At 39.4% G+C, this 15,930-nt stretch overlaps 4 protein-coding genes across 4 annotated transcripts; all 4 read right to left on the reverse strand.

The window, feature by feature from the left end:
- Window positions 1-160: 160 nt before the first annotated feature.
- On the reverse strand, window positions 161-4,610 carry LOC145711324 (cullin-3-like). The gene is made up of 16 exons (XM_081789044.1): window positions 4,545-4,610; window positions 3,988-4,055; window positions 3,342-3,531; window positions 3,004-3,271; window positions 2,540-2,889; window positions 2,377-2,457; window positions 2,228-2,326; window positions 1,975-2,186; window positions 1,856-1,928; window positions 1,660-1,814; window positions 1,464-1,617; window positions 1,277-1,411; window positions 1,107-1,188; window positions 883-1,061; window positions 679-839; window positions 161-634 (listed from the first exon to the last, which is right to left on the reverse strand). Exons 1-16 carry the CDS (start codon window positions 4,593-4,595, stop codon window positions 532-534), a joined length of 2,361 nt encoding a protein of 786 aa, XP_081645170.1. The 5' UTR covers window positions 4,596-4,610; the 3' UTR covers window positions 161-531.
- Window positions 4,611-5,508: 898 nt separating this feature from the next.
- On the reverse strand, window positions 5,509-7,568 carry LOC145705901 (MOB kinase activator 3B-like). Its single transcript, XM_081783403.1, is given in 6 exon segments — window positions 5,509-5,917; window positions 6,110-6,213; window positions 6,285-6,545; window positions 6,723-6,865; window positions 6,868-7,059; window positions 7,272-7,568. Coding segments are annotated over 5 exon segments (762 nt in total). The 5' UTR covers window positions 7,010-7,059; window positions 7,272-7,568; the 3' UTR covers window positions 5,509-5,805.
- A 47-nt stretch (window positions 7,569-7,615) lies between these two features.
- LOC145711836 (uncharacterized) lies at window positions 7,616-9,557 on the reverse strand. Its single transcript, XM_081789525.1, has 5 exons — window positions 9,552-9,557; window positions 9,219-9,516; window positions 8,717-9,116; window positions 8,328-8,668; window positions 7,616-8,119 (listed from the first exon to the last, which is right to left on the reverse strand). Exons 1-5 carry the CDS (start codon window positions 9,555-9,557, stop codon window positions 7,908-7,910), a joined length of 1,257 nt encoding a protein of 418 aa, XP_081645651.1. The 3' UTR covers window positions 7,616-7,907.
- A 126-nt stretch (window positions 9,558-9,683) lies between these two features.
- On the reverse strand, window positions 9,684-14,442 carry LOC145698118 (uncharacterized). The gene is made up of 7 exons (XM_081775325.1): window positions 14,231-14,442; window positions 12,510-12,575; window positions 12,400-12,463; window positions 11,138-11,213; window positions 11,017-11,098; window positions 10,506-10,712; window positions 9,684-10,028 (listed from the first exon to the last, which is right to left on the reverse strand). Exons 2-7 carry the CDS (start codon window positions 12,557-12,559, stop codon window positions 9,707-9,709), a joined length of 801 nt encoding a protein of 266 aa, XP_081631451.1. The 5' UTR covers window positions 12,560-12,575; window positions 14,231-14,442; the 3' UTR covers window positions 9,684-9,706.
- Between the last annotated feature and the right edge of the window lie 1,488 nt (window positions 14,443-15,930).

Here is a 15,930-nt window from a genome sequence, read left to right on the forward strand (position 1 = left end):
GTCTTCTTAGCATTTTCAATCATGGTCTGATTGTCTCTCGCCGTTAGCTGGACGTCCATATTTTAAACTTTTGTTTCTAAACAAGATTTTCTGCATGAATAGTGAAAAGTGTTTCTTTTTCAACTACTGAATTGTCAGATCTTCTTTTTGATCTGCTGGGCAACTACGGGTAGTTTTAAGACACGTGATACTCTTCTGTAGAATTTATCATTTGTCGACAAGTAAGGTTGGGGTGACAGAACATGAAACAAGCAGCATACTGATTCTCGAATTTCAAGAAAACGAACTTGAGTTGAATTCTTCAGCCCTTGTGCGAATATTGACCATTTCTTTGACTTAAAAATATGCAAAAGAAATGGGCAGTATTCCCATTTTAAAAGGAAAGGTAAGTGAAAGTGGTGGGCCAAGGAACAAGAGTTGTGAGCTCAATTTTTTCAATTCGAGTGAAGGAGCATTTTTCGTGTTGAAAAAAGGTTTTTTGTTGAAAGGTATTTTTTCATTACAAAAATAATAATTTAGCAGTAACAAGTTCTATGCAACATATTTGTACAGTTTGCGATCGCCGTTGTCTCTCGTCAGGTACTCGCGTTCGATCAGTGCTTCGATTCGCTTTTTGATTACTGCTGGCGTCGGGCTAAAATAGAGCGTAAGAGTTTCATGAGACCAACGAAGACCTACCTGAAACGAGCTTTAAGTTGGTCAATGACTTCCGCGACGAGCTGATTATGATTCAAGTTCTTCCTCGACTTCATAATTCGCACGATCGCGGCTTCGATCTCGTGGCGGCGATCTTCATCGACCTTCGTCCTGGTCTCCTTCGTTTCGACTTCATTCTCGCCCTAGAAATTCATAGAAGCTGCGACAAGAAAAGTGGGTGCTTACAGATTTTGCTGCGGAAAGAATCTTGACTTTGTAAAGTTTTGAAACGAAGTTGTCGTTGACGGAAATGACGTCTGTCTTTTGAATCTCGCCCTTTGGAGGATCTTTCTTGAGAATACGCTGCGTTACTTTCCCGTGCACCATAGAAAGCAAACATCGGTTGCATTCTTTTTCAGGAATGTCTGCAAACAAACGGTAAAGAAGGGAATTCCGGGGAAGATGGTTACCTGTTTCAGCGACGAGTTCTTCGAATGTCCACTGATCTTTCTTATTGAATGCCATCAGGACGACCATTTGATAAGTAGAACACTAAAATCCACATTTTATTCATGTCATTTGAAGACATTTCATTTCGGACTTCAAAAAATCCGGTAAAAAATCCTTGTCGTTTACTTACTGTTAGAATATGTTTTCTTTCTCTTGGTTTCTCTGGCGCAGGAGCTTCGGATGTTCCTTCATCTAAGCTTTGAGTCTGCTTCTTCTTTGGATTGCCATAGAAAACTGCATTCAAATCGGCGGTGCCCATGTTTGCCTTGGCGATTGTTTAGGATCCGCGAAATTGACTCAATTTGCTTTTTTCTTACCTGTAAGGTCAGCTGGCGGCCAGTGTGTTTTGCAAGGTAGAAATCTTTAAATTCGTTGAAAGCATTTAGCGCTACTGTAGGTAGAATTGACTGTTGCGTTTGAGCTTGAGTTGGCCAGTAGCCTGTCGTCAGAATTTTCATATTTAGGTCGATACTAGAGCATTTTTAGGAAAAGAAGGAAGAAGGAGGAAGTTACCTGAGATTTGAACGGTTTCGATTTTTGAACTCATCGTTAATAGTTACGGATAGGGAAATGTCTTTGAACATGCCATCGAGCTTTGACGTAAATTGACAGCCGCATTCTTGGCGAAGCTTTTGAATCATTTGCTTTTCTGTTTCATCGGATAATGTCTACAATTTTGGTTATAAAAGCATGAAGGAGAAGGGCTTACTTTTGAACTCAGAAGACGTTTTGCAAGATGGTTTTTGTAATATCGCTCGAATACATCTTTTTCGGACAAAAATCTTGAAAGAAATGATGAAAAAGATCCAGAAAGGAAAGAAATGATACCTGAACATAACCATCGCTTTATTGAGAATATCATCAATTTCGCTGTCTTTGAGACCCTTGATACCCTTTTTGAGCTTCTCATCGATGAAAAGTGAAAGATACTCTGGACTCTTCGAGTTCAAATTGATGAAATGCTCGAAATCCGAGGTGATCATTTGCTTGAAGACGCGGTCGTCGCGGAACGACTCCGTCAAGAAGCGGTTGTATTTTTCCTGAATGCAAATTAGCACTAGAATAAGAAAAAAGAGCGTACTTTGAGATCTAGTAAAGCTTGAATGTAATCGACGGCAGATTTTTTGGCGTTCTCTTCGACGACTGATTTTCCTTCGGCTCTCAGGTTATCAGAGGCGACCTGATTGAAAATAATTGTAAAAGAAGAGATTTCGGTTAAAAATATTTGACCTGTTTGATTGCTTCGATTCCGTCTTTGCCGATTCTCGATAGGATTAGGTACATGTCTCGGAGATCTTCGACTTTATCGTTCTGAAAACATGAGTTAATTCGAGTTGATCTTTTTTGAAACATTTGAGGATATCTAAAAACGTGTATTTCTTTAAAAACTCACTTTGAGCATATAAACAACGCCAGAATTCTCCATCTCGACAATCGTCCTCAAATGCTCTCGAATGAGCTCTTCCTCGATCACCCTGACAATCTCCTTCTCAGTCGAGGGATCAAGATAGTGCTTCGCTCGTTCAGCTTCTTCAGCGATCCGTTGCTCCACTTTTTTGATATATACAGACGCGGAGTTTTCGGCGAGGAATTTCTGAGACTCGAGTTTGTAGAATTCGCGCGATTGCTCGAGGAACGGCTCTTCGAAATCTTCGATATAGACTTTTCGTTTGTCATTTTCCGATTTGTGCGAATCGTTCATTGACAAAATCATCAACATTGAACATGCTTCTCGCAAAGCTCCTAAAAAATTAACATGAATATACCAGGAGACATTCAGAGACAGCTGAAGACATCTTTTTAGATTGGATTGATTTGGAACACCGCTAGAATTGTAGAAAAGGGAGAATTCTTTACCTCTATCAACGATTTCGCCTCTTCTTTCCCGAGCAACCATGTCTAGCAGCGTCGTTTTGAGATGAACCCTTATCTTTGGCGAGCGGACAACTTGATCTCTGAATATGCTGAGGCCGAGGTTGTAGACGTTTTCGACTTTATGCTGCTGAACGTAGACGCGGTCCATGTACATCAAAATATCGCGTATCATCACCATCGCCGTCTGGTGGTCTTTCCATTGCGTCGACAGGCAGTTCAGGAAGTCGTTGTTGAGCGATTTTAACACATCCTAAAAGACGATTATTTTGAGTAGAAAACAGACATCAACAGACATCAGGAAATATCTAAAGACACCCTACCTTTTGCACTTTTTCGGTGAGATGTTCGCTGACAACGGATCGTAATCCAGAGTACAGTTTGTCTCCGTGTTTATGCAGCACCATCGTGTACGCATTTCGATACAGCTCCTCAAACGAGAGACCGGAGTTGTTCTTCTTTTGGATCTCCTGGATCGCCGACTTCAGCCCTTGCCAGATGTTCTCCACGTACCTTTAATTAAAAGTTTACAACGAGGCAAATCTGAAGCAAAAACGGTAACCTAGGTTTCACTCTTTTAACAAGAAGGGCGCAACACAATGCTGATAAATGGAATAAAATTAAGAACTTTTGTGAAGACCCTCATTCCTTCGCTGAAAAAGTATCGAAGATATTTCGTATTCGGAGTATTTTTGGTTTTCACAAAAGGGTCGTTTTTCTTGCGAAATCTTCAAGAATTCATAAATGAAATAAATGCATTTTTATATATTACTGTATAAAAATGAAACCTTGGATAACTCAAAACTGTATATCTGAATCTGAACTCTTTTCTAAAAACTCTTGCTTGAGTCAAACTTTGACAGTTCTTTTCGATCTCCATCGCTTTTTTTATAATTCAAAATTGAACCCGACCCGGATATGAAAGCATGGTCTTTGTTGTTGAGTTCTAGAGACGGCTGAGTTTCTTACCTGATGTCCATGGTCATCGGGAATGCTCGGATACGCATCTTGGCATCGCGGGCAAACGGCTGCTTCGACTTCAACGAGGGATAATTCCGTTTTTTTACTTTCGGTTTGAAATTGTAATTTAGGTGTCTCTCTTTGATCTTTCGAAAAATAAACCAGTACCAATTTCGGAGAAAAAGAAAGATCGAAATTTTGAAGGCTTGAATTTTCAAAAGCACCGAAATTTTGACGATTTTTTTCTCGTAATAATTAGCAATTTGGAGAAAAGAGAAGAAAGTTCTGGAGACTTTTTCATTTTCGGATTTTTAGAGCCTTGGTTCGACCAAGCTGAAATCGATGATCGGATTTTCATAAAATTAGTAAAATTTAATCCCTTGGCGGAGGAGGCATTTCGGCCTTTCTCTTCACTTTAGCGTTTCACAGTTTCCGTTTTTTTCCTTTTCAATCTAAAGCTTTCACTATTGCAACTGTAGTAAGCAGATGTTAGAATACGAAAATGGGGGGAGGGGTACTGTAATGATTGAGTAAAGTAAGACTGCGGCAGTAATTTCTCCCCTTTCCTCATCTTTTTTCGGGTTGGAATCAATCCAAGCTTGTCTATTCCACGTCATTTGTTGATTCTGCTAGTTTTTATTCAATTCTGATTATAGAAGAATTGAATATGGATTGGTTCTCTTCTAGTAACTTTTGGTTACTGGCTCTTTTAGTTTTTGATTTTTCAAAAACTCGAATTTCCTTTCGATTTTTTGAACAACTGACGCTACCGAGAAAAACAGAGGAGAGGGGAGGCCGTGCTCTAGAGAAATTTTCAGAGGACTTGAATTTGAAAAACAAGACTTCTAGCTGTTTTTGGGGTATCTTCCTTCCTTGGAATTAAAGATTTTGTTAAAATTTTGGAAATTTTGAGAGCTAAAATCAAAATCTACGAATCTTATTGCGCCAGAAAATCTGAGAAAGCCGAATAAAGGGGATAAAATCAGCAGTTTTTCTCAGATTTTCTTCAGCAATTAAATTCATAGATTTTGATAACAGATCTTCTTATTGGCTTACATAGGTTGAATCCTATCTGCAATTCTTAGTAGTCCTCTTTTAAAACCGCACAAAATGGAATTTTGAAAATTTTTTTCAGCAGCAAACGCAGAATCTCAGGAAAGAAAAAGAATCACATGATAACCATAAACCTCGATACAAAATAACTGTCTTTAAGATTTTCAGTCATACAGATTTTTTACACAGAAGAGTTTTTTGCAGATTTTTGGACGCGTTTTTTCGTATGTTCTCTTTATTCTTGGCTTGTTTATTTTATTTTGATTCTGAATCTGAATCAATATAGATTTTTTAAAAAATGATCTGGCCCGCGCCTTGCCCGCGGGATTGGCTCGATTCTCACTTCAGTTGTGCTCTCTTTTTTGACTCACGCTAACTGTATTTCTTTTATTTCTATTTTCGCTGAGAAAAGGGATTATCGTTGGTTCCCACGCCTGAAAGGATAAAATAGAGAGATTCGGAATTGATTTTTGTAAGAAAAAAAGCGGAAAGAGGGGATATTTTGAGGTTTTATTCGAATATTTTTGCATTGGGAAAAAGGAGGAAGAAATTCGCAGTTTCAGTAAATAAGAGTTCGAATAATAGTAAAGAATGGCGAAAGAGATGAGAAAAAGAGCAGTTTTTTTTATTGAAAAAGAGGGTTGATTTCGCTTGTTTTCTGTTTTTTTACGAGAAATATTGAGAAAACAAGTGAAATCGAGTAGTTTAGGGATATTTTTGAACAAAAGAAATTGGCAATATATTTATTTTCCAGTTTTTCTTTGGTAATTTTAATCAACTCTTTTTGTATCCACTAAATAAGGAGCTCTTCTGAGTTTTCGGAGGAGTGCTGGGAATTCCAGGAAGATGGCTTGGAGGATAGTGGTCGGGGTAGTCTTTTCTTTTTCTTATAAGAGAATTAGCGAACATTAAAGGGGCTAGACTTGGCTCGGAAACCTGTGTAGAAAACCTGAGTAAGGGTCTTGAGAGAGAAACTGAAAGCCCCTAGCCAGATTTTGAGTTTGAGCGTCCTTTTATCAAAGGTCTTTCGGGACCTTGACACAGGTTTATACAAAGATTACCTAGCTCAGAGTAGTACCTGCAGATGCGCGAAGCAAGGTCGGCAAGAGGCTCAAGTTCAGATTGAGGGATCAGCCCGTGCGCGTTGACGAAAAACCAGAAGTGTTTATAGCAGTAATTCACCTAAAGAGGGGATCAAGTGTTAATCGTTTTGACCTTGCTTGATTTTACTTTATTCTTGTCAATCACGTTACCTGAGCTTCGCCAGCAATTTCCTGAATGCGTCTAAAATGCGAGTAGTAGACGTGCACAAACACTCTGTGCATTCTCGTGAAGATTCGCTGAATTCTACGCATGAAATCACGCGGCCAGGGCTCCGCCGAAGAAAGAGGAAATAATTCGTCGTCGTTGAGTTCTCCCTCGACCCAATTCATCAACTCGAAGATGTATTCTGGCGCGGGCAGGCGCGTCGGCTTCTTGTAGCGGACGTTGTCTTGCCACTTCCAATCCCAACGCTAGAATTTCGGTTACAAAATGCCTTTATGAGCTAGGCAGCCAGTGTCGAAACTTTAGTCAGGGTCCTGATACAGGACTCCTGAATCGGCTTCTCCTGAATGCATTAGATCTTTGAGGACCCTGACACAGGTTTCTAGACAGGTTGCCAAGCCCTGGTATCGAGAGCCTTGACCTACCTTTGACCCATTTGTATGACTCATCGCCGGACAAGTACTAGCCAAGCAAGTGTCCGTCAATGTGCCGAATATGAGCGAAATTCTGTTGAAGAAATCGACGGCATGAACTGCTATCCACTCGTATTTATCCTCCCCGGCGGGACGACGACCATATCAGACATGCATATCTGCAGTCCAAGTGTCGCTTGGGCCTTTTCGAACAGCAGCCCGCGTTTAGAATCTCTGGTAAATTTCTTCTGCGGTCTGAAGGTTCTCTCTGGCTTGAAGATGTCGATCAGTCCTTGCATCAGTCACACTTTCTCCAATTTTCTCGCGAATAAAATCTCTTCTTCGCTTCCTAAAGCAATTTTCAACTGAATGATTCGGCGATTTTATTGATGAGCTGCTGTTGCTAATGATGATGATTGAATGAAAAATCGCTGAACAATTTGTGGCCCTAGGTGGCAACAAAAATAAGCTCGGAAAATATGCTCTTTGGTATCGATTATTGAAGATATGAATAGATTAGCCCTTGACGAATCTGCCTCATCAAAGAGATTGTTTTATTACCTAATTAGCAAGAGAATCTTTCCCTTTCTTGGCTTCGTTTTCTCGCTTCTTCAATAACAAAATATTCTCTCTTCTTTTTCTTCGCCAAAATCTGAATTGAGGAAGCTGCTGATTCAGATTGAAATCAGCACGAGTGGGTGGATAAGTTCAAAAGCGATTTCCGAGAGGCCGAGTTTTTTCTTCTTTTCTTTCTTTTAAAATGCTCGTTAGCGCCGGTAATTCGTCACAGACGGTGATACGAGAGATAGCTACTATCAATCACACGAGTTTTATGACTCAGCAAATCGCCTTCTGAAAAAACTGGGTTGTTTTCTTCCTTGATTTCAGAAATGGAATAGTAGATTGAGGAAGGGTTTGGTATATTGAGTTTATTGAGAAAAATATTTATCCATAAGTTGTCAAGTGTTGCTTTTGAACTAAAATAGAAGCAGAAAGGCGAGTTACAGTAAGATAAATCTGTGGCAGAAACATTTTGTCACAATTCTTTTTAATATTTTTTTATTTCACTTATTTATATCTATTAAAAATTGGATTACTCGGATTTTAAAACTATCAACTCCTTTCTTTATCTTTATTTGTTTATCTATCTTGCCTTATTTTTACAAAGTATTTTCTAGTGCTTCAAAATAGAGACGATCAACGTCGCTTTCTAGTGTTTTTAGAGGAAGAGTTAGAATTGCGTTTTAGCGGCTTGCAAAGTGGACAGATGTATTTGGCAGGGACGTAGTTCTTTCGTACTTTTCCGCAAGTCATGTGAACCCAAAGACTGCAATTGTCACATTCGATCATGGGGCGGCCGGCAAATGGGAGGCCGCAGAAGCAAGTTACCGAATTCCACGATTCATCGGCTAAAGTTTTGGATAAAACCAATAAAAGATCGAGATTTTCGCTTTATATCATCCAGAAGCCGCTTGCGGCTTTGAGAGCTTTTCAAAAAAGCCGCGCTTCACGCAGTTTGTATCTTCAACTCTAAGCCGCGCGCGGCTTTTCGATGGTGAAATAACAAGCTTTTCACTAGCAAAATAACTTCTTTACTAGTGAAAAAGTTTGACTTACTTTCTCCGATGAGATAATTCTCCCCCGCAGACGAATTCTTATCAACAATCGTCTCTTCTGAGGGCACCCAGTTATTCTCATCGTCAGTTGATTTCTCTTTCTTTCCCTCCTTTTGTCCTCCTTTTGACGTAGTTTCTTCGTTTTTCTTTTTCTCAGGAGCGAAAGTCGCTTCGAGTTTCTGTGGTTTACTGGGCTTTCGGGATTTCTTTACAGGTGCGTTTGATTTTGATTTGGGCGGAGTTTGCTTCGAAGATTTTGGCTTCTCGGTTTCGCTACTTGGTTCGAAGACGGCGACATCGGCCTCGTAGAATTTTCGGAGAGCTTCGTCGTTTTCTTGCGCCCTAGAAATAAATTACAGTAGGGAGGGGGACGAAGGGGCTTGTACTAACGTTTTCAGATCCATGAGGACATTGTCGAGGGATTTCTTTGGTCGAGATGGCGTTTTTGCTTGAACTTTTTGATCAATCTGATTTTTTGAACTGTCGACTTTTTGGGCGGGAAGATTCTCTTCCTTGATTTCAGGCTCCATTTTTACCGACTCGTCCTCTTGATAATCGACCTGCTTCTTCGCCGCTCGTTTTGGCTTTGGAGCTGGTTCTCTTTTGCTTCTCTTTCTGGAGCCGTACTTTTTCTTCGGCTCATTGGCCAGTCTTGCTTTTGTGGCGTACTCGTCCGAGGAGCTCTCAGAATCAGACTTCTCTGATCCAGAAAGTCCCATAAAAGGCGCCAATTGCTGAAGTTCGTTTTCGTCGAAACCCGACAGTGAGGAGGCGGTTCGTCGAAGCCGGCCTGAAACACAGAAGTTTATCGAACATTCCTTTTTTCTTTCTTTTCCGTTGACGTAAAATCATGAAAACATTCTCCAACGGAGAGAATGATTGTAAGTCTTACCTTTCGTTTCTCTTTTGAGCGAGCTGCTCTTTCGCGAATTCGAGACTGAAATTTCAGATTCAGAGGTAGAAGCAGCGGCGGAAGAGGAGGAAGAACCGGAGAGAAAAGAATCAGCCTCGACAGTGGCTGGAGTAACGGAACGTTTGAAGCAAAGAAGAGTTTTTGCCAATTCGAGTTCTGTGAGGATGTCTTCGTTTCGGTGGGGATGGGGAGTTAGGGGCGAGGGGCAGAAAGTGCCAGAACTGCCGGCGACGAGATTATCATGTTCAAGATTCTTTTTTGGTCTTTCGGATTTTGGCTTTGGTCGGTTTTCTTTTTTCGAAAATAAATTACAGTCATTATTGCTGTTTCTTACTATGCTAAATCATCGAGAAGCCGCTTGCGGCTTCCAGTAGGAATATTCAGAAAGTCGCGCTTCGCGCGGCTTATTTTTTTACTCGAAGCCGCAGGCGGCTTCTCGGTCAGAAAGTTCTTTAAAAAAATGGGTATTATATCGGTAATCGAAAACCTTCCTTGATCGAAGAGGAAGAACTTGGCACTGGACTCTGCGATGGAGTAGTGGTTTTACTGTCAGATACCGGTAGTCTAGTGAGAACATCCAACGGCTTCGATGGTGAACTAGGGATGAAAGATTGGCTTTGGTGAAGACGTCTCTTTTTGATAGGAAGTGGGCTTCTGGTGGACTGCTTTCGAGACACAGCTTCGTCTAATTTCAGCGGCGAGAGAGCTTGATTCTTGAGTTTTTCGTCGTCGGTTTTGTTGCTAGAATTCGGCACCGGTGAGGCATTTTCGCCAGGAGTCGGGCTTTCTCTACAATTTTCGTCAGAATCCATCTCAATCGAAAGGTGAAAATAAAACTGGAATTTCGTCATTTTTCTCTGCAAAAAAATCAAAATCTAGATTTTCAATTTTAAATTTCTCAATTTCGAAAAGTGGAAAATAAGCACGTCTTCGGCGCTTTTTATAGAAAACGAAAAAAGAAGAAAAAGAGAACAGAAAATTCAAATTGCGCAACGACTTCTCGCGAAAGATTTTGACTCGCAGGAATTCGACTTGAAAGAAAATGACGCTTTATTATCTCATTTTTTATAAAAATTAAAAAAAAAACAGATGGTCCTAAAACGGCCTTAGTATTTTAATCTTAGTCGACTTAAAATCGTTAAATTTACGATACAGAAAAAATGTCAGTAAGAAATTTATTACAGAAGCTTTTGTTTAAGTTTAATTTACTTTATTTTATGCGAATAAATATTGATAAAATGATAGGAATAGTAAAAAATAGCTTACGTTGGAAAAGAAATAGGACTTTGAGGAACCGAGCTGTCCGAAGGATGATGACGGGTGAGCTCTTTCAACTCCTGCTCCTTCAGATCGTTTAGCCGGTTGAAATGCGGACCCAGAAGATGTTCCTGAACGAGGGGTGCGATCTCGTTCATTTCGTTATCGCGATTTTTGGGTTGAACGCGGCGAAATGCCGAGCCATTTTGCGTTGCGCTGAGATTTCGGATTTGCAAAAATTTATAGGAAAAAGGGATGAAAAAATCCCTTTTTCAGGGCTCCGTAGCCTGAGTCAGGTTTCTGAAGCGGCTTTCATTGAAGCTCTTTCAGAACCCTGACTCAGGATTTATACTCAGGTTGCCGACCCGAGATATTAGTCATTTAGTAACTAATTTTGTTCGAAAAGAAAGTTGCGGTTATTTCTGGTCTCCAAAATCTCCAAAAACGATGAAGTTTCAACTCCATGTTTGCTTGATAAACAGAGCATAACAAAGGAAGGTCAATGATGGCTAATCCTCGCCTGAGCTCAATCTTGCCTTCTGATTTTCGCCGATTGAAGTTGTCGAGAGTTTGAGAGTTTTCCGTTCCAGTCGGCTGCAAGTCTTAGTATGGTTACTTTCTGGATCAATTATTATTTTTACCTTTTATGCTGCAAGCAACTTTTTCTTGAAAGAGGCAATTTATGTTTCGGTTGAGTAGAGTCGCAAGATACGCTGCCTTAAAATAGAATTATTCAACAAGCCCGACGACTTTTTAGAGAATTAATAAAATAATTATTTACACCGTTCTAGTGGCTCCAAAAAACTTTTTCAATAATCAATTAAAAAAGTCACCAATTTGAATTGAAACCACCCTGAGCTCGGCAACCTGAATTGAAAACCTGAGTCAGGGTCCGAACGAAGGTACTTTGATTTCAGACCCTGACTCAGGTTTTTAACACAGGTCGCCGAGGCCAGCAAGAACCTCTTTGAGATTCCCATTTTAACGGATTTTATAGCCCTCAATAGAGTCATCAGTTGAGCCGAAAATTTGTTAAAATGGGGACCACTTTTTTGTCGATTATTTTTTGGAGCAATCACTGTTTTAAATAATTATTGAATTATTTAAAGGGTCAATGAAAGTGTATTCACCTCTGGACTTAAGGATATAAGCTATGAATTGGAACTTTCGTAGCGCCTAAATGCGTAGTAGGATCATTTTCATTTCAAAAGCAATCCTGTCTAAAAATGCGCGCAAAACTCAAATATGGTATTTTTAAAAAAAATTTTATTGAAAATTTTCCTTTTAGAGCGATTTCAAATCTTACTCTCTCGATTTCTCGAAATTTTTCCATTGAATCGCTAAAACTAAACCGTGTCTTTTATTTCGATGATGTTAAGCTAGAAAATTGACGGGCCTTTATTTCGAAACTCTTTTGAATTTTTATTCTAGCGTTTTCCTCTTTCTTGCTCGTGTTTTTCTTCTTTTTGTGCTTTTTCGCTTGCAACCAATCAAAGCGCTCCGCTCAACCGCGCCACTCTCACGGAAAAGAGGAGTCGAGAGAGCGAGCGCCCAGCGCGCCGCTTTTTACACTATTCGCGCGCTTGGTAAGCCTCATGGAAATGGCTCTAAAATCGGTTTCGGTCGGAATTAGGGAAAACTGATCCGTCAATTTTGTAGATAAGGGTTAAGAGAAATTATTTATCGAAAAAACTGGACCGATTTAGTGGAAAAAATTCGAGGAATCGAGAGAGTAAGATTTGAAATCGCTCTAAAAGGAAAATTTTCAATAAATTTTTTTTTTAAAGTACCATATTTGAGTTTTGCGTGCATTTTTAGGTAGGATTACTTTTGAAGTGAAAATGATCCTACTTCGCATTTAGGCGCTACGAAAGTTCAAATTCATAGCGTATATCCTTAATACCTGGAATTGACTTCTCGATAATGATAAGTCAATTTGGTCTTTGTCGATTTTCTTCTGAAGCGCCCTGGAAGAAAGGAAGTGAAGAAAGAAAAACGATGAAGAAAGGTTACCTCTCTGATTGTGGAAGACTGGGATTGTCGGGAGCGACGTCCCTGCTCATCGTGAAAACCAATCACCTGGAAAATAGAGCGTTATGTTCTGAATAAAATCTAATAAATACCCATTTGTTTATTCAGTAGATTCAAAAATAACCGTTCTAATTCGTTAAAAGGCGGAGAAAAAAGCCCCGAGAAAAGAAAATTTGATGATGAAATCAAGGAAGACTACGAAGCAAAATAATAATCGAAAAAGCCAGGCCATAAATTATTAAAACTGTAGCGACCGAAATAGATAATTGAATTTTATATTTGGATGGCTTGAACTTTAGTCAACAATAAAAAGAAGATAGCATTGACTCAATGAGTCAGATTTATTTCAAAGAATTGAGGTGAACTCTGACGAGAATCTGACGAGCTTTTGACATGGTGTCAGGTGTTTTCGTTGTTGAAAACACGCTCTCTTATTCAAGTCGTTTTTTGGATGAACAATCAATAAATTGGAGTTTATACAAGGCAAAATTTGTAGCGAGATTGTACTTAGTAGATGGCTCAATAACTTCAATTCTTAAATAAATTAGTCAACAGTTCCTGATTCTGAATTATTTATTTTGAAGACAGAGAGACAACTTTAGGATTGCGCTACTGTAGGATAGGCGCTTTACCGCTATCAAGTAACCCTCATCAAAAATTCAGCACAAGAAATGATGACCAAAAATCTTCAAAATCGAAGAGTTATCCGAAGACTCTTAAATTTTATCTCAACGCAAGGGAGGATAAAGGTCTTGATCCCTTCGTTCCGAAAATTAAGATAAGAGATAGAGCTGACTTCAAGCTGATTAATTATTGATAAAGAACTTCAAAAGGGGAAAACGGGGAAAATCTCCAGCGGCTGGAAAAAATGTCAAAAACGAATAATAATTTTCATCAAGCAATAACACAATTACTATTATCAGAAAAAATGCGATAAGAACAAGGACAGGGTTAAATTCGGTATCGCGTATTGGAGGGCGCTCGCGGGGGCAGAAAACGTGCGGATAACCGCTTCGAACCGCTCAAGTAGAACATCAAAAAATCAGCTCAAGAAAATCGTTCTAGATTTGCGCAATTGACAATTGTAATGTTTGCTGTTTTGCACTTTTGGTCAGACTAATCTCTGGCCAGATTCTCAAGCGCCACATAAAAGCTAATAAAAAGAAGTGGACTATTGAAGAAAGTCAAGTTCTGACTAAAACTTGAAAAGTTGATAATAATGAAAATGCCGGCTAGGGGGGAAGAGATTAGAAGGGTTGAAAACTGCCTCAGGGCAAATTTTTCGTTTGGGGTTAAAATTTTGAAAATTACGGTCGATGGATTTTTCGACTTTTGGCTTTTTCAAGATGGTTGGAATCGATTTGGGCGGAGATTAGACTACTTCAAAAAGGGGCTGAAAATGGGTCAGGGACCAGGTGTAGAGGAAAAAATTGGAAATTTTTGGAAAGAAAAGTTATGAAATTAATAAATTTTAAAAGAAAAACTTGAGAAAAAGCCCGAAATCCTCAGAAAGTAATGCTCCTTATTCAAATATTTTCAACTTTTCCCGGTCCAAAAAAGCTCGTCTAAAATCTCAAAAGAATTTTGCCGACTTACCCTTTTCAAAAAGATTATCTCTGGTTTTCTGATAAAAAATCTCACACGTGATAAGCCCAAAAATCACAGATAAACAAATCTAGAAATCAACAACTACAGGGACTTACTGATTTCGCAATTTTAAAAATACTTTCTTCTTTTTCTTCAAAATTTCTCTTTATAATTTTTTTCTTAGTTGAAATTCTAGTTTTTTTTTTCTTTTCAGCACAACTCTCTTTTTGAATTCGGTAAAAAGGGGGAAAGGTAGGAGAAAGTGCGGTTTCTCGATGATGAAATGAAAAAAGGCAGAAAATAAAAAAAAAGTGAGGTTACATCACAAACGTCCTCGGAGAGAGCGAGCCAGAGAGAGGGAGAGAGCCCTGAGTAGCGCGGCGGCAGCACACACGCACGTACGGTGGCCGACCAACTCGCCTCGATTCGTTTACCGCACTCGCCAGCTCCACCACCACGCTACCACACCACCAGCGCGCTACAGCATATGAAAGTTTTCTGGAGACATGGAGGAGTTTTCTTTAATCTTCAAAATTTTCAATAGAAAAAATGCCTTTATTAGCTTAATTATTGCTGAATTTTCACTGATAACTTATCAGTAACTTATGTCACATAAATTATGTGATAAGGGTTTTTTATCAATATATTAAAAAATGGATGATGTTGGCTCACTTTGTACCCTACTCAAGTCCAAGTCGGCTCTAAGAGCTCCACTGTTGCTGTTAATTTTTCTTGAGCCGTGGATTGAAGCTTTTGATGGATCGAAAAAATTTGACTGATCGAGAATTCGATAAGGTCGAAATCCAGGCTTGAAGTCGAATCTGCAAGCAGATCGAAAATGATAGAGCAAGGCCCCGTGAGAAAAAGAAACCGTCGGAGTCATTCTTTGAAGATGTTTTTCTTTTGCTGAAATCGAATGATTCGGTCGCGCGAAAAAAAGGAAGTCGCTATTATCGGCGAATGAGAAAGCACTTCCAAGGCTAGGTTTTCCCAGAAGATCATATTCAATTCCAGAAACGGAAAAATCGAGCCAAGAGCAAAGAGAGAAGATGATTTCCGAAGCGAATTTCACTCTCGAAACTGTGGAATTCATTGTCGACGATGGCTTCTTCTATTTGATGATCCATCTTGCCGGTAAGAGTGGATTCACTTTCGCCTCGAATTTTATTTTTTACAAGAGGACCCGACCTTCCAGGAACTTGTGATCATTCGAGAACTGATGATGGCCCGTCTCCGAGCGGATCTTGGTGATGTCTGCAACCAGGTAACATACCCCCCCCCTAAATTTCCGCGCAATTCGTGGTATTTCGCCCAAGTTTACGTTTCCTAACTTTTCCGAAACCCCCGAAATTTACGCTTCCTCGCGTTCCCCCGCGTTTCCAAATTTCTTCTCCTAACTTTTCCGCGTGCGCCCAAATTTACTCGCGACCCGCTGAAATGCGCGTCAAGTTGACAATGCTAATGATTCATTAACGGGCGCGAAAGAAAATTTAGTAATACTTATTTATTAGTGCATGTTTTCAAAGTTGTATTGACAGAAATTTTAACTCAACTTAGAATAGATAATTATAAGTAACAGGCGAATACTAAAAGCATGTGAAAAGCAGTCGAATACAGTTGGTTTTCAGGTACTTGATGCGCTAGAATTGGAAATTTTTAGTGGCTTGGACACATAAAAATCATACCATTCGAGTAACTTAAAATATTGAGGTCAGGATTTTGCTCCGCAGAAGTCGTAACGACTTCTGAAATGAAAAATTCTGAATAAAAACTTCTCATCCATCTTCACTGTAATAATAATCCAAGATAACATAAG

Source organism: Oikopleura dioica, chromosome 1 (assembly GCF_907165135.1).
Source record: "Oikopleura dioica chromosome 1, OKI2018_I68_1.0, whole genome shotgun sequence".
Taxonomy (NCBI): domain Eukaryota; kingdom Metazoa; phylum Chordata; class Appendicularia; order Copelata; family Oikopleuridae; genus Oikopleura; species Oikopleura dioica.